Here is a 23,209-nt window from a genome sequence, read left to right as displayed (position 1 = left end):
CGTTCAAGAGTTTTGGAGAGAAAGGAGAGAAGGGATACTGGTCTGTAGTTGTTGACATCGGAGGGATCGAGTGTAGGTTTTTTCAGAAGGGTTGCAACTCTCGCTCTCTTGAAGACGGAAGGGACGTAGCCAGCGGTCAAGGATGAGTTGATGAACGAGGTGAGGTAGGGGAGAAGGTCTCCGGAAATGGTCTGGAGAAGAGAGGAGGGGATAGGGTCAAGTGGGCAGGTTGTTGGGCGGCCGGCCGTCACAAGACGCGAGATTTCATCTGGAGAGAGAGGGGAGAAAGAGGTCAAAGCACAGGGTAGGGCAGTGTGAGCAGGACCAGCGGTGTCGTTTGACTTAGCAAACGAGGATCGGATGTCGTCAACCTTCTTTTCAAAATGGTTGACGAAGTCATCCGCAGAGAGGGAGGAGGGGGGGGGAGGGGGAGGAGGATTCAGGAGGGAGGAGAAGGTAGCAAAGAGCTTCCTAGGGTTAGAGGCAGATGCTTGGAGTTTAGAGTGGTAGAAAGTGGCTTTAGCAGCAGAGACAGAAGAGGAAAATGTAGAGAGGAGGGAGTGAAAGGATGCCAGGTCCGCAGGGAGGCGAGTTTTCCTCCATTTCCGCTCGGCTGCCCGGAGCCCTGTTCTGTGAGCTCGCAGTGATTGTTGATGGTACTCAAGATGTCTCTGGTGCTGAACAGGAGAGTGTCTGCCTGCGTTATGTTGACCATGACCTTGGCCCTCACGAGGAGTTTATTGGGCTATACAGGGTGTCGGAGACAACAGGCGAGGGCATTGCGAAAGTGGCAACTGATGTGTTGTTGAGGCTCAATTTGCCCATGTCTGGCTTACGTGGGCAGAGTTACGATGGTGCCTCAAACATGGCAGGAAAATACACAGGTGCACAGGCAATTGTGAGGAGGCAGCAGCCATTAGCCCTCTATGTGCATTGTGGAGCACACTGTGTAAATCTGATTACACAGGCTGGCTGCACAGCCTCCCCACTGATCCGGGATTCCCTTTCTTGGGTCCATCAGTTAGGTGTCCTCTATGGCCAGTCAGGAAAGTTTAAGAGCATGTTTGAATCAATTTCCACGTCCAAGGATACAAATCTGACCACCCTGAAACCCCTATGTCCAACGAGGTGGACTGTGCGGAATACTGCTATTAGAGCTGTGCTAGGGCAGTATGAGCGGGTACTAAGCAGCCTAGAGGAGATGGCAAAAACTGCATCCAAGACAGCTTCAACTGCCAGTGGCTTATTCGAGCACTTCAGCAAAGGCAAGACTGTGTTGGGCCTCACACTTGCCTCTGCTGTTCTTGGAGAGCTTGAATGTCTAAACATTTCACTGCAGAAGAAAACTCAGACTGTCTCTGGTATGCAGGCTGCAGTCGAGTGTGTGCGGTCATCTCTTAGGGGCAAGAGAAATGACAAAAGCTACCTTGCACTGTATGAGAAAGCAACAACATTGATTGACTCTATTGAATCCATTGAATCCACTGAGACGCACTCAAGACGATTTGCTGGCAAAGCAGTGGATCACTATAGGGCAGAATTTTTTTAAGTGTTGGATGGTGTGGAGGTTCAGTTTGGCGACCGTTTTGACCAGGACAGTCTAAACGTCCTGCAAAAGTTGGAAAGAGCGCTTCTCACGGGGGAGTTGGATGAGTCTCCAGATCAGTACCCAGAGCTGAACATAGATTCTCTTTCAGTGCAGATCCCTCTCTTTCACAACAAATACCCCTGTAGCAGCAGTAGAGAGGCAGCAGAGGTCCTCAGGAGGCTTCCAGTGGAAGTGCGGGGGTTGTTTGACCAAGTTGAGGTGCTGATCAGAATTTTGTTTGTGGTGCCAGTGTCTTCATGTGAGGCTGAGAGGAGTTTCAGTGCACTCCGCAGGTTAAAGACTTGGCTACGAGCTAGCATGGGCCAAGAGAGACTGAACGGCGTAGTTGTCTGTAATGTACATAAAGACAGGCTGGACAGTCTCAAGAGGGAAAATATCTGCCAGCAATTTGTTGGATCCATTGAAACCCGCAAACATATGTTCGGTTCTTTTGTTCAGTAGTGTGTATAGCAGTGAGGGGTACTAGAACCCCTGCATATTTTGAGGGAAGGCAGGCAAGGTTTTGAGCGGTCCTCAGGGACCTCCACCCCCTCTATATTATATGTAAAGTTACTGGAAACCTTGTGGTACTGAATACGTTCATTACACTTTTTTATTTCACGGACCCCTTGCAATTACACCAGGGACCCCTAGGGCTCCATGGACCCCTGTTTGAGAACCCCTGGTGTATAGTATGATATTTGTTCTTTTGTTTAGTAGTTTTCAGTTTTTAGTACATGGCAGTACACTTACTAATTATTTATTTCATGTTATTTTATTTAAAATTGCATACTTTGTGTGACATACTTGTCCATAGTTGCTGTTTGAAGAGTTGAGATACAGACTGAAGGATATTTTGGTTGATTTATTTGGGTTATTCATTGAAGTAGTTATTTTGCTTTTAGAACTGTACTTATTTTTAGCTTTTTGTTCTTGTAAAACTATTGTAGTAGACTCAGGCCAGTGGCACATATTTAATTACTTTATAAATGTATCAGAAAAAGTAAAATTAAAAGGTCAATTCAATACGGAGAACAACTTTGTGATGTTACTCAATGGAGATTATTTTAGACGAGATCACACCATGTTCATTGTATTTACGAAAACTGCACCCATACAGTGTACAGTACCATTGCCACCTACTGGCCTTTCTTGGTATTGCTGGTTGTAAATACAAATACCTGCAGACATACTGGACTGATAAGGAACACTGCTATAACTATTATTAGTAGTAGTATTATGATGATTTAAACATTTGAACAAGTTGGGACAACCCTTCTGTTAACTACTGTACCTATCAATTATCCAGTAGTAGTAATTATGGTTCCTCAATATACATTTAACATATTACAACGTAGGCTATGTGTTACAGCACTACTTTTGGTGTCCCCCTCAAATTTAATGTAATTGTCCCCTCCAAAGTTGATGTCAGATTTTCGCCCCTGGTGTGTGTGAGAGATTTTTTTTTTTTGGGGGGGGGGGTGTACTTTGCTAACAAACCTTCCCCTTGGGAAACGATTTAAATGGGAAAGTGTTGGGGTAAATAGTGTTGTGGTGAGAGTTACTGACTATACCGGCTGGGGGTCACGAAGTGCAAGCGGCTCGGGCTGGCTGATCTATTGGTTCTCTCTGTATTTAAAACAAAGGATATTTGTGGTGGCTGGATGGGCTGGGCGGCTCGGATGGCTCAGGCCGGTGTTACGTTTTGGACCCTACCATTATTTGTCAGTGTCATGTGGATGCATTTGGAAATGCGTGCACATGGAGGTGTGTACGGGGGATGGACATGTGTCTTGGCGGATGGATGTTTGTCTGCTTGTCCGCACGCATGGACATGGGCTCAGTAGGACCGAGGGTAACGTAGCTCCTTACTTAGGTATCTGAACATCTTTGATAATATAGATAATTGTTTGTGAGTGGATCTCTATGTATTTGAAGGGAGGCTGTTGTTATGAATGTGACTTGGGTCTCTGCTCTCTATCCAGCATTGATGTTGAGTGATATGTATGAATTTCAATATCTATCCTGCAACAACAAAAAAAGTACCCTATCGTCATACTTGAGTAAAAGTAATGATTCCGTAATAGAAAATAACTCAAGTAAAAGTCAACCAGTAGAATACTACTTGAGTAAAAGTCTAAAAGTATTTGGTTTTAAATATACTTAAGTATCAAAAGTAAATGTAATCGCTAAAATATATTTAAGTATCAAAAGTACAAGTCATTTCTAATTCCTTATATTAAGCAAACCAGATAGCACCATTTTCTTTTCTTTTTTTTCACGGATAGAGAAGCATGTGTTTAGTGAGTCTGTCAGATCAGGCAGTAGGGATGACCTCTTGATACGTGCGTGAATTGGACCATTTTCCTGTCCCACTAAGAATGATAAATGTAATGACAACTTTTGTGTGTCAGGGAAAATGTACGGAGTAAAAAGTTAATTATTTTCCTTAGGAATGTAAGTGAAGTAAAAGTCAACGCTGTCAAAAATAAATAGTAAAATAAAGATACCAATACAGATACCCCCCAAAAACTACTTAAGTAGTACTTTAAAGTATTTTTACAGCACTGAACATGAATGTAGGAATGACAATTGAAAACAGCGATAGTCTTGAAAATACTATTTCATCCAATGTAGGGTTCTAACATAAGTCTGGAATATGGAATTGTTTCCTTTTTTAAGGGCATTTGAGTGCCTTGCACCGTATCTGTACAAGGATGAATTCAAATGTATGACTATTCAGTCAGGAGTACCATCTGGTACAAGGGAGATACTGTACAGTAGGAGTTACTTTCTGTTACTCCCCTAGTAGGAGTCACTCCCTTATCACAAGGCTCATTTTCATTCCTGCCATACTGAATTGTGGAAAGGGAAGAAAAACAGGTTCAACACTTACATACAGTAGCTATTTTAAGTGCCAGTCGGCATTGAGTTTGATGTCCTTCAAATCAGGAAACATTAGGCAAGAAAATAGAAATATATCAAGCTGACCTGTACGGTGACCCTACAGAACATCCAAATGAAAAGGTAAGCTATGAAGACCTGTCTTTTGTATTACTGAATAACCTGGATGCCACTGCTTTTAGTTGTCATATTTGGCATTCTTTGGCATGACAAGTTGAAAGGGGTGCTACAACACTGGCACCCAGGCAAGTGTTACAATCAACAGTAACCGTGAGCTCAAGGTTTAACTAGCCAACTGAGCATATTATCTTGTTACCATGGCTTTTGGCCATGTTTAGAATGTCTGTCAGCCTTCCCTGTAGCTCAGTTGGTAGAGCATGGTGTTTGCAACGCCAGGGTTGTGGGTTCGATTCCCACGGGGGGCCAGCACAGAAAAAAATGTATGAAATTGTATGAAATGTATGCATTCACTACTGTAAGTCGCTCTGGATAAGAGTGTCTGCTAAATGACTAAAATGTAAAAAATGTCTGCTTATATCAGGTACAAAATAATGAACGGAAGGGATTGACAAGCAAAGGATACAGTATTATGTAATATAGGATGCCGCCACATAAATAGATTTCGTGTCTCATTGTACAGTAATACAGAGCAGGTTAAAAATACGCAAGAAAGGTTTGAATATTTTAATAGCAATTCTGAAACTGCTCTGAATACGTAGTATTGTTTTATATCTTTTGTGATGGTTAATTTCATTACTATCAAATGAGGAGAGACAAACTTATCACACAAGTCAGAGTTATACTTAAACTAAATCTTTAATCACTTATTAATAAGGGAGCAGGTCAATACAACACACACACATAAAGTGAATAGATTGAGTGCTCTACGATAATGATGGCTGGTCGACGAATCACCCTCAGGTGATTCGTTGAGAGCCCGAGACAAAAGTACAAAGGTATTTTATAGCTAAGATACACCCCTTTCAACCTACATGATGAACAACAGATGTATAGAATGGGTCACAAGGTTAAGATTTGTATGAAAGATACTTATAATTCACAGCAGACAGTATTTTCTATAAAGACAGTTTTCATTGTATAGAGACCAGTGTCTGGCCCCCCAACTCCATACTGGAGTCATGTCTTCCTGGTACCGTATAGAACAGAAACATTAACTCATGCTCTGTAATGCGGTCTCTTTAGGCTTTATCCCCCAAAAGACATCGTAAATCTCCTGTCAGTGTTATCTCCCAGAGGCCCATCCTCAGTAGAACACACACAGATGAGCGTTCCAACAACCCCTTATTCTGTTGCATAAAACAACCATTTGATGCAATAATAGCATTATAACATAATCTTGTAATTTTCACCATACTATGTTGCCACAGAACCATCTCCAAGGGGAAAAAATGATGTCAAGCCCATTGAAACACATTTTATGCATATACTGTAGCTAACAATCATCAAAATACAGCTTATTGTTGTTTGATTTGAATAGCATTTTGCCACCAAAGCCCATTCAAATACATTAGGGGGATATGCCTCTGCCCCTGAAAACGGGAGTGATAGAGTGCACGTTTAAATGCTGTTGCAAACTCTTTCGCTCTTTGTCCTCAGCATTGTAAAATCTAAATAGCTCTGCAGATGTGATGGAAACACAGCATATCCTGGTCTGGCGTATTTGTCTGATCCTGGCCCTCTGTGAGTTTTTTTTAATAATCCACTTTATGGTACAGTAACGTGTACATAAGACGTACAGTAACTCCTTGTCTATCTTTCCTCAGTGCCCCACCCACACCAATGCCTGTCAGTGCATTTCCAGAACAAGGGTCTCCTTTATGTGGCTCCGGGGAGAGAGCTGGTCCTGCAGACCCAGTTCCAGATTACACCAACAGAGAAGATCATCATGGTGATTTGGGACCGCCAGACTGAGAAGGGTCAGGGACAGGTCAGGCTGGCCAATCACCAAGATGCACCTGGCAATCCTCTAGACCAGAAGGAGGCCTCATTTAGGGTGGAGAATATAAGTTCATCTGACTATGGAATGTACACCATCACTGTGACTGACCAGATGGGGAACGAGCAATCAGCAAATATACTTGTTAGAGAGATTGGTGAGAAACAGCTACACCAATAATTCTGGTCACTACCTAGATTTTGTTTGGGTCAAATACTGTGCAAACTGAAAAGTCATATTACCTTGACATTAGCCTCGGTCACAGGCTTTCACCTCACCTTCCGAACAATGTGAGTGAAGCCTGGGTGCCGAGGCTACCCTTATGTGCAGAACTATGTAAGAACGCAGAAACCAATATAACTATATTTGGACTATTTGTTCTGCCTAACTTTTTCTCTCCCTCCCTCTCGCCTAGTTGCTGCTCCTGTAGCGTCTTTGTCGCTCCAGTGTGAGGTGGCCAATGACAGGGCACAGTGGGACAGCCCAGTGTTTTCCTGGTTGGTGGATGGGGTAGAGCTGTCCAATCAGACAGACAATCTCTCTGCAGATGGCAGGAGACTCTACGTGTCCGGAATGAAGGGCCACAACTACACCTGTGTTGTCAACAGCAGTCTGGGGACAAGTGTCACATACTACGTCACTGGTATACATGCATTATGATTATTTATTATGACTATTTTGAGTTTTTTTTGTCTTTCATGCTTCTTTGTTGTTGCCTAGATTCTCCTACACCATCCCAAAGTATCCAATCCTGTAACACTCTGTGTGGTGTATTACTGGGCTTCATCATAGCGATTCTAATCACATGTGGATATCTCTACTGGTAAGATTACAGAACATCTCCCTGGCTTGTCTTTTACAGTAATACACTCATTTGGCACATGAATAAACTCCTGGTATAGTGTTTGGTATGTGCACACTTTTGACATTGCTGTGTGTTCTTAACAGGAAATGCAGACAGCGGAGGACATGACCTTAGGAGGGCCATCGCGTTCCGTTATCAGTCTTATTTATGGCACTTATTTATGGCACTTATTAATGGCACGCTCACACAAGTCTTTAATATTCTATTGCAATAAGTCACACTACCAGACCAAATATGATTCCTATCAAGAGCTGTGGCCCTATTCACCATCACTAAAATATATTTATATGCCTATTTATCAAATTAAAATTGTATTGGTCACATACATATATTTAGCAGATGTTATTGCGGGTATAGTGAAATGCTTGTTATTGGTGTATTACATTTTACATTTACGTCATTTAGCAGACGCTCTTATCCAGTGCGACTTACAAATTGTATTTCTATGCCTATTTGTGGTATTTATTGATGCAGTGTCCACACGTATATTTTGACTAATTATATCTTTGTATCTTTTTTTTTGAAAGTACTCTATGCCATCACATTTACATTGTGCACATGTACAAATGAACCTAAACTTAAACCTACTTTTGTGATGATATAAAGCAAATGGGAAAAAATTCACATTATTGTGACGGAGCATGTGTGGATTTAACCTATTTCATAACCTGATAGGAAATCTTTGAAAGCGTCCACTTTGCTACACTTCCATAGGAGACAGTGAAGAGACATAGAAACACAGCAGTCTGGATGAGTGAGGAAAAGCACAGCACCACCTATTTAATAGCGCCATCCACTGGCTTGTTTTAGAAATTCCTCTATTCAAAATATCACTTCAATTTGTAACTTTGGTTTTAGAAGTGGGGGGGGGGGGGGGGGGGGGGGGGATAAAAAATCCAAACATCCTACCTGACCGCTCGGAGTCGTCTGCATGGTCCTAAAGAACACCGTTGCCTCGTTTTGTATGACATTCTAATGATAAAACTGGGGGGGGACAAAAAAATGGATGTCATTGTCATTCACAGAGAACTTGAATTGGAAATACTGTACCGTATTGTTATTTGTTTTTGCAAATGTAGATAAGATGATTTAATTAAAGTCGCACTCCAGTCTCCTTTTCACCTGATTTACTTAACAAAAGGCACTTGGTGGTCCAGGTATGTTCATGACATAGCACAAGTGGAGGGTGGGCCTTTCTGCATTTGTTCTCTATTGCTTCTCTATTGTTTCTGCAAGCAATAGCAGAGACCGATGACATTAGAGGGCTATCAGCCCAACTCCTTGAATGGCCTACTCCAAGCACGAACCACCACATTTAACCTTGGCAAGGTGACGGGGAATATGGTAGAATACAAATAGAGTAGTAGTTCCCTCTGCAAGGCAATCAAACAGGCAAAACGTCAATATCGAGACAAAGTTGACTCGCAATTCAACAGCTCAGACATGACACATATGTGGCAGGGTTTACAGACAATCACTGACTACAAAAGGAAAACCAGCCAAGTCGCTGAGACCGCCGTCTTGCTGCCAGACAAGCTAAACACATTCTTTGCCCGCTTTGAGGACAACACAGTGCCACCGACGCGGCCAGGTACCAAGGACCGTCGGATCGCCATGGACGACGTGAGTAAGACATTTAAACGTGTTAATCCTCGCAAGGCTGCCAGCCCAGACGGCATCCCTAGCTGCGTCCTCAGAGCATGCGCAGACCAGCTGGCTGGTGTGTTAACGGACATACTCTCCCTATCCCAGTCTGCTGTCCCCACATGCTTCAAGATGGCCACCATTGTTCCTGTACCCAAGAATGCAAAGGTAACTGAACTAATTGATTATCACCCCATAGCACTCACTTCTGTCATCATGAAGTGCTTTGACAGGCTAATCAAGGATCATATCACCTCCACCTTACCTGTCAACCTAGACCCACTTCAATTTGCTTACCGCCCCAATAGGTCAACAGACAATGCAATTGCCATCACACTGCCCTATCCCATCTGGACAAGAGGAATACCTATGTAAGAATGCTGTTCATTGACTATAGCTCAGCATTCAACACCATAGTACCCTCCAAGATCATCATTAAGCTCGAGGCCATGGGTCTCAACCCCGCCCTGTGGAATTGGGTCCTAGACTTCCTGACGGGCCGCCCCCAGGTGGTGAAGGTAGGAAACAACATCTCCACTTCGCTGATCCTCCACACTAGGGTCCCACAAGGGTGTGTGCTCAGCCCCCTCCTGTACTCACTTTTCACCCATGACTGTGTGGCCATGCACGCCTGCAACTCAATCATCAAGTTTGCAGATGAGACAACAGTAGTAGGCTTGATTACCAACAACGACGAGACAGCCTACAGGGAGGAGGTGAGGGCTCTCAGAGTGTGGTGTCAGGAAAATAACCTCTCACTCAACGTCAACAAAACAAAGGAGATGATCGTAGAATTTAGGAAACAGCAGAGGGAGCACCCCCCTATCCACGTCAATGGGACAGCAGTGGAGAAGGTGTAAAGTTTTAAGTTCCTTGACGTACATATCACTGACAAACTAAAATGGTCCACCCACATAGACAGCGTGGTGAAGAAGGCACAAAAGCGCCTCTTCAACCTCAGGAGGCTGAAGAAATTTGGCTTGTCACCTAAAACCCTCACAAACCTTTACAGATGCACAATTGAGAGCATCCTGTCGGGCTGTACCACCGCCTGGTACAGCAACTCTACCGCCCACAACCGCAGGGCTCTCCAGAGGGTGGTGCGGTCTGCGCAACGCATCATCGCATCATCGCAACGCATCAACGCAGTTGACAGTGAGAGGACGTTTCTTTTTTTGCAGAGTTTATATGTCTAGAACGAGCCAAGGAGCGTGCAGCTCTGGTCATCTGAGGTGGTTGAGACAATAGGGTGTTTCAATCTGTGTCTTCTAAGGAAATGATGTCTTCCGCTCTAAGAGATGTAAACTTCCCTTTGTGTTTGATGGAGGTTTCCACAGAGGTTATGTGATGTAACAACAAAGCTTGACAAACATCACATCAGGCAGAACTGTCATGTGCGTTCAGTCACTGGTTGACTACCTGATGAAAGTCCTCTTCACTTCATACTAAATATAAATGTAAGAAATCATGAGCTAAGTCATGAAAAGCATAGAAACCAACCGTATCAGTGGTTAGCAGTGGAGGCTGGTGTCATTTTAAATCGGAGGACAGACTCATTGAAATGCCCATTCATTCCACTCCTGCCATTACATTGAGCCCTTCCAATTTCTTTCTCCATCAGCCTCCATCAAAGGTTGCTAAGGTATTGATTTCCAATCACCACAGGCAACACAATAACAACGTATGATCATGTTTCTGTCCCCAGTGACTTGTGGATACCAGTGCGTGTCGGTCCACTTCCAGACCCCGCAGCCGGTCAATGTACTCCCAGCCGGACGTCTAGTTCTCCAGGTCCAGAGCGACCACGGTCCAAAAGAAATTATCTCCATGATAACCTGGGAGCGGGAGCCAGAGAATGCAAAAACTCCAGGGAATCCTGGGAAAATGACGTTGATTACGTTCCCCGGTCAAGACAAACTCTTGGACGGGCGTCTGAGTCTGGAGCAGCAGGGGTCAATACTGAAGCTGGAGGGCTTTGGCGTGGCGGACAGCGGGGTGTACATCGTGACCGTCACTGACCAGGCTGGTGTCAAGACCTCTGCGCAGTGTATCGTCAAGGAGTACGGTACGACGGTCAACATGGTCTCATTAGAATATATCCAAATTGTGACTTTTAACCGTTGTTCTATGTCACCTATGCTGACTTATTACTTCAATGTAACTATAATGACGTGTTAGTTATGTGACAATACGGCTGACAGACTTTCTGATTACGTTGTTGGTTTGAATACATTCCTAGATATTCCTTCCTGTCCCCTGGAGTTATGTTCTTATAGAGGATTAACTGTTGGGTCAGTTCTGCCTAAGCTCCTTTGTCTTTATAAATGTATTCTTCACTGCAGTCCAACACTCAACTTTGAGTCGGTAAAATTTCAGTTTATAAGTCCAATGACTGTCTCGCGCAATTCCTCTTCAATAGTTCCAAGCTCTGTATTTGTCTCTGTCAAATGTCTTCTTTCCAAGTTTCTGATGTGTTTTCTCCTCACAGCCTCGTACTTCTCAAGTCCCCACCACCAAGCCTCAGTAGACAACACGCTCAACTCACACTGTTACTTCACAACACAACCAACCTCTGTTCTCTCTCCTCTCTTTCTCCTCTTTGAGACAATTTTCAGTTGCAACTTCCAAGTCTCACCTCTCTCACACCTGGTCGCTTTCTCTTTTCTCTGTCTCTTGTCTTTCCTCTCAGAGGCTGTGCACCACCCCTCAGTGAGAGTGAACGCGTCCCACTCCTCCCTGTTCTGTGTGGAGACCTGGGGGACAGACCTTAAATTCAGCTGGCTCCACGAGCGGGCAGCCATCTCCGATGCTGTGGGACACGTGTCGCCTGATGGGAAGACCCTGTTCATCTCCTCCTCCCCCATCTGTGGTCACTTCACCTGCATGGTGAGCAACAAGCTGGGCCACAGCTCTGCCACCTACACAGCAGGTATGGAACCCCACACACTAACTATCCCCATCTGTCTCTCAGTCTCTACACAAACTCTATCTGTCTCTCATGCCTGATTCATACTACAGGGCCAAACCAATCCAAGCTGTACTGGCATGACCTGGTTACGCATCCACCATACTGTTTTTGTTTGGAACCGTGCTAGAAAGGATCATGTTGGCCCTATATTGTGAATCAGCCATAAGTTTACACAAACTCCATCTGTCTGTCAGTCTCTATGCCGGTGGTCACCCACCCTGGTCATGAAGAGCTACAGTGTACGCAGACTGTTCCTCTAGCTAGCGCAGCTCAAGGCTGTATCAGATGTGGTTGTGCTAGGTTGTAAGAAAACCCTGCAAACCCTGTAGTTCTCCAAGACCAGGGTTGGTGACCAATGTTCTATGTAATAGTAGTGCAAAGCATGGGTAAGAAATCTCCTATCTCTTTGACAGACAGAACAGGCAAGTAACTTTTCCTCAAAGGCCTTGTCAAATGCAGAAACAGTCGACGCCCAAGCTAGTGCCACACTATTCATATCCATTGAATGTACAGCCTTCTCGGTGGGTGTGAGTGGCGTGCCCTATGTAGCGTTCAGGTTAATATGTACACTGTCTATATTTCGAGAGCCAAGTCCGAGTGACTCCGAGGCTGCCCTATGGACACCATAACATTTTCCCATATTGTTTTGTCGTGACCTTGTCCTGTCTGGTCTGTCAGAGCCGTGTGAGAGAGAGGACAAAAGGACCACGGTGGCAGTGGTCTGGCTCATCATCCTACTGGTCTGTGGAGCAGTGCTAGCTTTTCTACTGTGGAGGTACGGTAACACACACTGACAGTCACACAGTGCAGATACAAATTTAATTTTGAGCTATGGTACACACTGTAAGATAAAGCCGTATATAACAAGGAAACAGAGGTCGCTGACAGACGGCAGAAGGGAAAAGATAAAAGAATTGTAAAAAATAAAAGGGATTGACACCTCAAAATGGGAAGCTACAATATCACATCAAGGCATTGCACGCTTGACATTGTCAGTTGATATTACAATTATTTTGTTTATTCTATCAGTGCAGTATATGGGCGGCAGGTAGCCTAACGGTTAAGAGCGTTGGGCCGGTAATCGAACGATCGCTGGTTCAAATCCCTGAGCCGACTAGGTGAAAAATATGCCGATGTGCCCTTGAGCAAGGCACTTAACCCTAATTGCTCCTGTAAGTCACTCTGGATAAGAGTGTCTGCTAAATGACTAAAATATAAAACATGTTCACTGTGTATTTACACATATTAGAGCTTCTGTTGGTTTCTGTTTAGGAGACACAGGCGATACAGTAACAGAGGAGAGAGGCTTCAGGAGCATTTTGAGGACAACTTGTAACGGTGAACCATTGATTACAGTACCCAAGTACTTTCGCTACACTCCCCTACTCAAAGATGGACTCATAAAAGGACAGTAAGTGTGCAAAACGCTTTGGGAGGAGCTTCCTTCCCTGTGAGCAGCAAGACCTTTCAGTGCATTGGAACAATGTGGAAAGTGAACTGCTTTGTTGGCCAATTGACGAGTTCTAAAATTGGAAAGATCAACTTTTGCCCAGTGTGTTGCCTGTTTTTGTAGAAGCTATCATTTTTATCCCGCCTCTCATTGTACTGAACTACACTTGATATTTTTTTATGTAACGCTCTAAAATGATTTGTTTTAAAAATAATTCCTTATTCTCTAACTTTTCTATATTGTAAACATATTGTATATTTTGCTGCCTATTCTTTGTAATAAAAAGCACATTTTAAACTGTGTGAGGCTTTAGTTAAATTGATCGCTATTGTAAATCCACAATTCAGTCAGGGAATGGGAGTCAAAGTACAACCGCTCCATACATAGTGAATTTCAAAACGCTTTACGGCCATGAATAAAAGGGTGCGCACGTTCGTGCGTGTGTCCACCTCATCAGTACATCTCTCTGGTGAAGCCGGGGATGGGGACGGTGACTCCAGGGATGATCTTGACTGTCTCAGCCTCAGACAGGGCCTCCAGGTGCTGGCGGATGAGGTCGCTGCGCTGCTCCAGCTCCAGGGCCTCCTGCTTCCTGGACAGGTCCTCTCCCATACAGGCCTGTTGAGCCTCTAGGGACTGCAGAGAGTGCCTGGTACACAGGGTCACAGAACAGCAACACAGGGTTAGATGGTGGGGGGGGGGGGGGGGTCCTTACATCAAACGGCAATATGCTATGAAAGGTAGCACATGATATGTTCAGTATGCTGTGAAAGAGTCATACGAGGTGGATATATGATGTGCTCACTTTCATAGCAACTCAATAACACATACACTCACATAGACTTGGCTAGTTTCTGCTGTAGCGCTTCTATGGTGGCTCCCAACGGCTTAGCCTCTTCCACCAGTCCAGAATGCACCTACAGAGATCACAGAGTCAAGGTATGGACACACATTATATACTGAACAAACATATGAACCCAACATGCAACAACTTCAATGATTTTACTGATTTAGAGTTCATAGAAGGAAATCAGTCAATTAAAATAAATTCATTAATTTAAGGATTTCACTTGACAAGTCATGACGCAGCCATGGGTGGGCATAGGCCCATCCACTGGGAAGCCAGACCTAGCCAATCAGAATGAGTTTTTCCCCATAAAAGGGCTTTATTCAGACAGAAATATTCCTCAATTTCATCAGCTGTCCAGGTGGCTGGTCTCAGACGACCCCGCAGGTGAAGAAGCTGGATATGGAGGTTACACGTGGTTTGCGGTTGTGAGGCCGGTTGAACGTACTGCCAAAATCTCTACAACTACATTGGAGGCGATTTATGGTAGAGAAATGAACATTCAATTCTCTGGCAACAACTCTGGTGGACAATCCTGCTGTCAGCATGCCAATTGCACGCTACCTCAAAACTTGAGACATCTGTGGCATTGTGTTGTGTGACAAAACTACACATTTTAGTGGCCTTTTATTGTCCCCCAGCACAAGGTGCACCTGTGTAATGATCATGCTGTTTCAGCTTCTTGATATGCCACACCTGTCAGGTGGATGGATTGTCTTGGAAAAGGAGAAATGCTCACTAATGTGGATGTAAACTAATTTGTGCACACAATTTGAGAGAAAAAAATGTTTTTGCATATGGAACATTTCTGGTATCTTTTACATCAGGTCATGAAACACGGGACCAACACTTTACATGTTGCGTTCATATTTCTGTTCAGTATACTATGACAAACAGAGACACTGCTCCTTTTCCATGACAAAGTCAACCTTTACAACAACTCAGGTCCTCTGAAGGGTCAATCTCTGCAGGCTTTCATAGAACAAACGTCTGAACACACAACGACCCTCCAGGACCAAAGAATAGCCACAACTAAGAAGGGCCGTCTAGAATTGTCCTCTTTGCTTTCTAAACTCTATGCTAGTCAATGCTATCTTATCACCATCTATGCTCTCTATGGTTCTTGGTCTAGCCTCTAGCTTTCACACAATAGTTGATTCATAGATTCCACTTCTTGTTTGGATCTACTGTACTCTACTGTATATATGATGTTACTGATCCAGAACACATTCATGAGAAACCTAGGCGATCTGCCTTCCCTGCATTGACAACCAGTCTTATCTAATCCCTCCCTGTGCATTCCAGACACTGCTATTGTTATTGCCTCTGGAGTGGACTTCCTTACCAGGACTATATGTATTCATGTCTATGGAGATGGACAGGGCCCTGTGGAGCGCTAACAAAGAAAAATGGCTGTGCTGCTCTGATTAGAAGGGAGATCAGTTGAAGGGTGGAGAGAGCAGCTTAGGTCAGTGCGTCTCAGAGAGACGGGGGGAGGGAGGTCTAATGGGTTTAGTGGATGTATAGCATGAGAAGAACCCAGTGTAAGAGCTAAGCATGTCATTAATGCTTAACAAGAGCCTTTCTAAGGATTAGCTCTGGATACATGGTGGTCTTGCGCAGGTTGAACCCAGTGGTGATCCGCTGCCCCTCCGGGTCATTCTGGCTCTGAAGGGACATAAGAGATGGGGGCATCAGACACCACACAGAGGAGGGAGATGAGTAAGAGTCTTATGGTGCAGTTATAAGGAATATGGGGCCCGTATTCAGAAAGTCTCAGAGTAGGTGGGCTGATATAGGATCAGTCTTGCCTTTTAGATCCTAATGAATAAGATTATATGGAGAAGGGGGACCTGGTCCTACAGTAGATTACCACTCCAACTCTGAGACGCTCTTGGAGAGGATGATCTTGCTATACTTAGTCAGATACACTTCAGTTTATGAAAATGGCCAATCATGGCATTTTTTTTTTTTAAAGTAATATGTCCTTCAAACTTATCCCAAAAACATGCTTATGATGTTTTCAAAAGGGGATGACAATGTCCTCTTCAGACTGTGTGAGTGAGAATGCCAACAACCCCCAGGCACACATTACAATCCCCTCGTAAAGAGGATATACAGCATTTATTGATCAGACTCCCGTTCCTGTTCAGTGCTTCTGTACTGTATATCGATCAAGATGATATTCTTCGGATACAGTTTACACCGCTTCAGCCTGAGCCAAATAAAACAAGTGCTACCTCATGCCTTTGAAATAAACCCATATGTCCTGCTCAGCTTAAACAATCCCCTACACCAGCATTCCAATACAACAGTTACTGAAGTCCACTTACTGGTGTCTTTGCAATACATTCATGTCCATAATTATTGGCACCCTTGATAAAGATGAGCAAAAAATACTGTATTAAATAAGTAATGGAAGTACTGAGCTATATTGTATATAATATTTGACAGTAGCGTCTGACCATAGCACCGCCTGGAGTTTGATGAACGCAATGGCACTTGAATTAGAACCGGTGCTATTTGGCCACATATACAGCATATACAGAAGCATACAGTGAATTTGTAAAGAATTCAGACCCCTTGAATTTTTCCACATTTTGTTAGGTTACAGCCTTTCCTAAAATGGATAGCAAAAAAAAAATCCTCATCAATCTACACTCAATACTCCATAATGACAAAGCAAAAACAGGTTTTTAGAAATTTTTGCAAATGTATTAAATATAAAAAACAGAAATATCACATTTACATAACTATTCAGACCCTTTACTCAGTACTTTGTTGAAGCACCTTTGGTAGCAATTACAGCCTTGAGTCTTCTTGGGTATGGTGCTACAAGCTTGGCACACCTGTACTTTCGGAGTTACTCCCATTCTTCTCTGCAAATCCTCTCAAGCTCTGTCAAGTTGGATGGTGAACGTCACCGCCACTCAAGGACATTCAGAGACTTGTCCCGAAGCCACTCCTGCGTTGTCTTGGCTGTGTGCTTAGGGTCATTGTCCTGTTGGAAGGTGAAGTCTGAGTTCCTGAGCACTCTGGAGCAGGTTTTCATCAAGGATCTCTCTGTACTTTGCGCCGTTCATCTTTCCCTCGATCCTGACTAGTCTCCCAGTTCCTGCCACTGAAAAACATCCCCATAGCATGATGCTGCCACCACCATGCTTCACCGTAGGGATGGTGCCAGGTTTCCTCCAGACATGAGCCTTGGCATTCTGGCCAAAGAGTTCAATCTTGGTTTCATCAGACCAGAAACGCTTGTTTCTCATGGTCTGAGAGTCTTTAGGTGCCCTTTGGCAAACTCCAAGCGGGCTGTCATGTGCCTTTTACTGAGGAGTGGCTTCTGTCTGGCCACTCTACCATAAAGGCCTGATTGGTGGAATGCTGCAGGGATGGTTGTCTTTCTGGATGGTTCTTCCATCTCCACAGAGGAACTCTGGAGCTCTGAGTGACCATCAGGTTCTTGGTCACCTCCCTGACCAAGGCCTTCTTCCCCGATTGCTCAGTTTGGCCGGGCGGCCAGCTCTTAGGAAGACTCTTGGTGGTTCCAAACTTCTTCCATTTAGGAATGATGGAGGCCACTGTGTTCTTGGGGACTTTGAATGCTGCAGAAATGTTTTGGTACCCTTCCCCAGATCTGTGCCTCGACGCAATCCCGCCTCTGAGCTCTATGGACAATTCCTTCGACCTCATGACTTGGTTTTTGCTCTGACATGCACTTTCAACTGTGGGACCTTATATACACACATGAGTGTGCCTTTCCAAATCATGTCCAATCAATTGAATTTACCACGGGTGGACTCCAATCAAGTTGTAGAAATATCTCAAAGATGAGAAATGGAAACAGGACGCACCTGAGTTCAATTTCGAGTCTTCTAACAAAGGGTGTGAATACTTATGTTTTTATTTTTAATACATTTGCAAAAAGTTCTAAAAACCTGTTTTCGCTTTGTCATTATGACAATGGATGAGGAATTTCCTTTATTTAACCCATTTTAGAATAAGGCTGTAACATAACAAAATGTGGAAAAAGTGAACGGGTCTGAATACTTTCCGAATGCACTTTATACAGAAAGGTATCTCATACCTACGGTAAAATATGGTGTTGGATCTTTGATGTTATGGGGCTATTTTGCGGGCCCTTGTTGAAGCCCTTGTTAAGGTCAATGGCATCATTAACTTTTTTTTACCTAGTAGTAAGTATCAGGACATTTTAACCCAAAACCTTGTTTCCTCTGCCAAGAGACTGACAATTGGCCGGAAGTGCATCTTCCAGCAAGACAATAACCCCAATCCAATCAAAATCCACAAAGAAATGGTTAATTGACCACAAAATCAACATTTTGCAATGGCCATCAACATTGTGAACACAGTGCCCCATGGTGGCAGTGGGGTTATGGTATGGGCAGGCATAAGCTAAGGACAATGAACACAATTGCATTTTAGCGATGGCAATTTGAATGCACTGAGATACCGTGACAACATCCCGAGGCCCATTGTTGTGCCATTCATCCGCCACCATCACCTCATGTTTCAGCATGATAATGCACAGCCCCATATCATAAGGATCTGTACACAATTCCTGGAAGCTGAAAATGTCGCAGTTCTTCCCTGGCCTGCATACCCACCAGACATGTCAACCATCAAGCATATTTGGGATGTTCTGGATCGACATGTACGACAGCGTGTTCCAGTTCCCGCTAATATCCAGCAACTTCGCACAGCCAATGAAGAGGAGTGGGACAACATTCCACAGGCCACAATCAACAGCCTGATCAACTCTATGCGAAGAAGATGTGTCGCACTGCATGAGGCAAATGGTGATCACACCAGATACAGACTGGTTTTCTAATCCAGACCCTACTTTTTTTTTAAGGGTATCTGTGACCAACAGATGCATATCTTTATTCCCAGTCATGTGAAATCCATAGATTAGGGCTTAATGTATTTATTTCAATTGACTGATTTCCTTATATGAACTGTAACTCAGTAAAATCTTTGAAATGGTTGCATGTTCAGTTAATATTTTTGTTTGGTGGTATATATATTTATTTTTAAAGTATTTTCATTTGTATTCAAATGGGGCTAGCATGAAATGAGAGGGGAGACAGAGAAGGAGGGAGATGCAGAATAGGGTATGGGCCGGGATTTGTACCCACTCTGGCTAGACCAGCCTCAGGCACGTATACAGTTTGTAATGGGCAGCAAGCATATGATTAAAATGCCGTCCAAAAACACTTAGAAATACCAAACATCCCTTTTTTTATTAGTTTGTTATGGGAGTTGCCCTATACGCCTAATGGAATCAATTTCCATACTGCATAAAATGGTCTCTGACTGTACATCCACACGAGCCCCCACCCTCCCCAGTTTCCATTCCCCGACCCTGACTTCCTGTGCTACTAATAACATGTATCGCTCTCCTCCTCCCCCAATACACAGATAGTTCCACCCACACATTATTTTGTAGGAGTAGGTTGAAGTTGCCCCTAGACACTGATCTAAGCTCAGTCTTGTGTTTTTACCTCTAATGTTTAAGGTTAGGATTTGGGGAGGGTAAACTGATCCTAGATCAGTCCTCTAGCACCTGTATCCTTGTAGAGGTCATGGTCTCCCTCAGCTGTAGGGAAGCCTGCATCTCCTCCTCAGCCCGGGTCACGTTGTAGTGGGTGAACTGCTCCCACTCTTGGTGTGTGGAGGCACTGCAGGGTAAAAGACAATAAATCAGCCACAGTTATACATCGGTAAGTACTGTACACTATAAGTACAGTGTTATAAATGAGAAAATGTTTCAGGTTTAGAGGATCAGAAGAGGTTTAGTGGATCAGAAGAGGCTTAGTGGTCCAAAATAACATAAATCAAGATTTAGGTAAAGGCTGAGAATTTGTCTGCCATTGAGTGTTCTGCTATCTGAACACCGATACAAAGTATTTAGGGGTGACGATTATGTAAAACAAAATTCCTAGAAATATCCTAGAAATATACAGTATAATTTCACTCATGATCATCTCACTATCATCTCCTTTATTCTACACATGTTGACTCAATAGGTTGACAAGGCACTACTCTGCTCCCGTCCTTACCTAGTGGGTACGTGGGTGGGGTCAGGCTTGAAAGATATTGTCAGGTGACCTGTCTGTGAGTGACAGGCATGATAGATCCACATCCAGGGCTTCAGTCTCGTTGGTTAGGTCAAAGGTCAGCTGTTGGTGGGCTTCCTTGAGACAGCTTAAAGTTAAATGGAATAAACTTTATTGATGCTACATTGCTAAGAAGGGAAATTAGATGAATCACCCGCATAGAACTACAGACACACAAGCATACATCAGTATAGATCCTTTTAAATTACTAGAGGGGATATGTCATAAACCCTCAAAGTTCCAGAATGGTATGATAATGGCAGCCGTTTTGGTCAGGGAGAATTCCAAATGGAATGAATGGGAGTAGAGGCATACATTATACATTTCCTGCTTTTACTTATGCAGGAAAATAAAAGGCATGTGATGTATCAGAAATTGTGTAAAAGAATTGTCATCCTAAAATATTGTCATATAATTATGAATACAGTTTACACAGGTTTTAGACCAATTTTCTGTATGAATAGCCTCTAAAATATCATCAACTGATTTAAGCCAGTGTATGGCTGTGGATTGACTGCATTGTTTGTATGGAATATTGGCATATTAGCAGTTCATTTGAAAAAAGATTGGAATCATTCCAATAAAACTGTCTGGCTAGTTAGCTAATAAACATACTGTCAAGATAATCTTCAAATTGATTGTTTTCACAATATTTGAATCACAGCACTGGCTGCCCTACTCCCTGACCAAAATGGCTGACCTTTTATACCGTCATAAGATAGCTAACGTCCATTCTAGTGTTCTAATTCCTAATTATATGCATACATCAGCACACATAGGCTACAGAACGCAGTGGAATGTTAACGAATCCTGTCAAATGTGCTGCAATTCATCTTAATGAAGCAATGGTGAAAATGAAATCAAGACGACACACCTGCCTCCAATTGTCAGTACCATCCACCCGTTTCGGTTTCACATCGCATTATCCTTTATTTTTAAGAGCAACACAGCTGCATGTTAGATAGAAACCCTTTATGTTCCATGGATCAATTAAACCATATCCCGAGTACACAACCAAAGACCTTCAGTTAAATCTCTATCCTGCATTACCAGAGCTGCTCAAAGGCCTTGCTGATGTGCTGCTGCAGCTCTTGCTGCATGGTGTCCATCATCTGGGCCTCCCTCTTCAGCTGGCCCTCCAGGGGGGTCACTGACCAGCTCGCTCCCCCGCCGGCCCTCTCTCTGGGTCAGACACTCCACTACCACTTCCAGGGGCACGGCCGTTTCCGCCAGGGCCCTCTCCGTCTCTTCCTTCACCTGGGAGAGAGACAGAGACAGACAGACAGGGTTGACAATACAGTTTGTACTAAACGCCCAAGGTAGATCCGCTAGATGATTAAACATGTGTGCTATCATTCATTGTCAACCAACACACATACTTACAGAAAGAACAAAAATAACACCCCTCAGGCATAATTAGATTATGATTATCTTACCTAATAAGGGTAGGATTTGGGTAGAGTAGACTGCACCAGACTAAAAAGCATAGTATAATGTGGATTCCCAAAGGTCCCTAGAGTTAACAAATTAGGGACACTGACAGATTGTGTTCTGTGACATGCGTACTACAGTATAAGTGTTGATGATGTTTTTGGTTAGTAAAGTGAGTTGAACATTAAGTAGTTCTCCCACAACAAGTATTAGTGACATTTACATTTTACATTTTTGTCATTTAGCAGACGCTCTTATCGAGAGCAACTTACAGTAGTGAATGAATACATTTCATACATTTTTTTCTCCGTACTGGTCCCCCGTGGGAATCGAACCCACAACCCTGGCGTTGCAAACACCATGCTCTACCAACTGAGCCACACGGGACCATGACCTGTGTCAGAGCTTTGATCTCTCTCTCCATTGCCTGTACGCAGAACTGCAGTCTGTCCTTCTGCTCAGTGACCTCATTGATCCTGTCAACCAGCCTGTCTTGGCTGTCACTTTCATCTCAGCATGTCTGACAGAGAGGCGGAGAAGAGCCCACGGTCACACACAGTATTACTTTGTTATTACGGGGTATAGATGTGAACATGAGTTGGTCATCTCTCTGTCAATGCATTTGGCCTGCTGGCTGGCATCAGGCATCCATAACAGTCCCTGTCTCTCCGTCTCTCTACCTTACAGGCTGTCTGGTGCCTCAGGGCCCGCCCATCTTGCCTTGTCTGCTGTGAATGGTGGCGTTGGTGCTCGGCGGTGTCCGTGAGCAGCTTATTATTGGTCTCCCAGTCTGTCACCCAGTAACGCTGACCGGGCTTCCTACTCGTAGTGGCTATTCCTACCAACATAAATAGACAACTTGAAATGAGTTAGTCAGTCAAAGGTTGTAGAGACCTGTATGCAGGTCTACATCCTCCCATCAGCAAAGGGAAATTCCTTTCCACTAAAATGACGTTTTTGATAGTGTTATAATCCAACCATAATGGGCACACAGGCCGTTATAGCACTTCCTGATGTGAACCAACTGGCCTAACTTTCTACATTTGTTTTATTATCATCATATGTCAAATAGTAGGGTATGAAACCTGGCCATGATCAATTAAAAAGGTTTCATAATGCTTTAAAGTAAACATTTTCTAATCTTTTCCATGGGAGGAATGGGTCGACACAGAATAGGAAGCACGGTAGTAGTCATGACTGCCATGTAAATGCAACTGAAACTCTACCCCTCTGTCAAATGAAGCATGAAATGTGAAAAACCTAGGATAAAGTTAGCGATGGTGGAAAAGCCCTAAACATGTACACTGAATACCCTGAAGCTACTTAGGACAACCTGAGTACAATACTCCTGCAGAAGTAGCTGGAATGAATTCTGGACAGCAGTTTACATGTTTATGTGATCTCCTGATTACTTTACA

At 43.7% G+C, this 23,209-nt stretch overlaps 1 protein-coding gene and 1 pseudogene across 2 annotated transcripts; one reads left to right on the top strand and one right to left on the bottom strand.

The window, feature by feature from the left end:
* Positions 1 to 3,314: 3,314 nt before the first annotated feature.
* On the top strand, positions 3,315 to 8,193 carry LOC106605155 (uncharacterized). Of its 2 annotated transcripts, none has more exons than XM_014200517.3 (6): positions 3,315 to 3,443; positions 6,110 to 6,193; positions 6,277 to 6,606; positions 6,865 to 7,092; positions 7,170 to 7,272; positions 7,398 to 8,193. In XM_014200517.3, the coding sequence occupies exons 2-6, from the start codon at positions 6,142 to 6,144 to the stop codon at positions 7,420 to 7,422; spliced, it is 738 nt and encodes a 245-aa protein (XP_014055992.1). In that variant the 5' UTR covers positions 3,315 to 3,443; positions 6,110 to 6,141; the 3' UTR covers positions 7,423 to 8,193. The 2 variants fall into 2 exon arrangements, with proteins under 2 accessions (XP_014055992.1, XP_014055991.1); XM_014200516.3 differs by lacking the exon at positions 3,315 to 3,443 and adding an exon at positions 4,429 to 4,615.
* Positions 8,194 to 15,786: 7,593 nt separating this feature from the next.
* LOC106605002 (tektin-2-like) lies at positions 15,787 to 22,639 on the bottom strand (annotated as a pseudogene).
* Positions 22,640 to 23,209: the final 570 nt, after the last annotated feature.

The sequence above is a fragment of the Salmo salar genome, chromosome 05, assembly GCF_965601325.2.
Source record: "Salmo salar chromosome 05, fSalSal1, whole genome shotgun sequence".
In the NCBI taxonomy this organism is placed as follows: Eukaryota; Metazoa; Chordata; class Actinopteri; order Salmoniformes; family Salmonidae; genus Salmo; species Salmo salar.
This window is presented reverse-complemented; position numbering and strand designations above follow the sequence as displayed.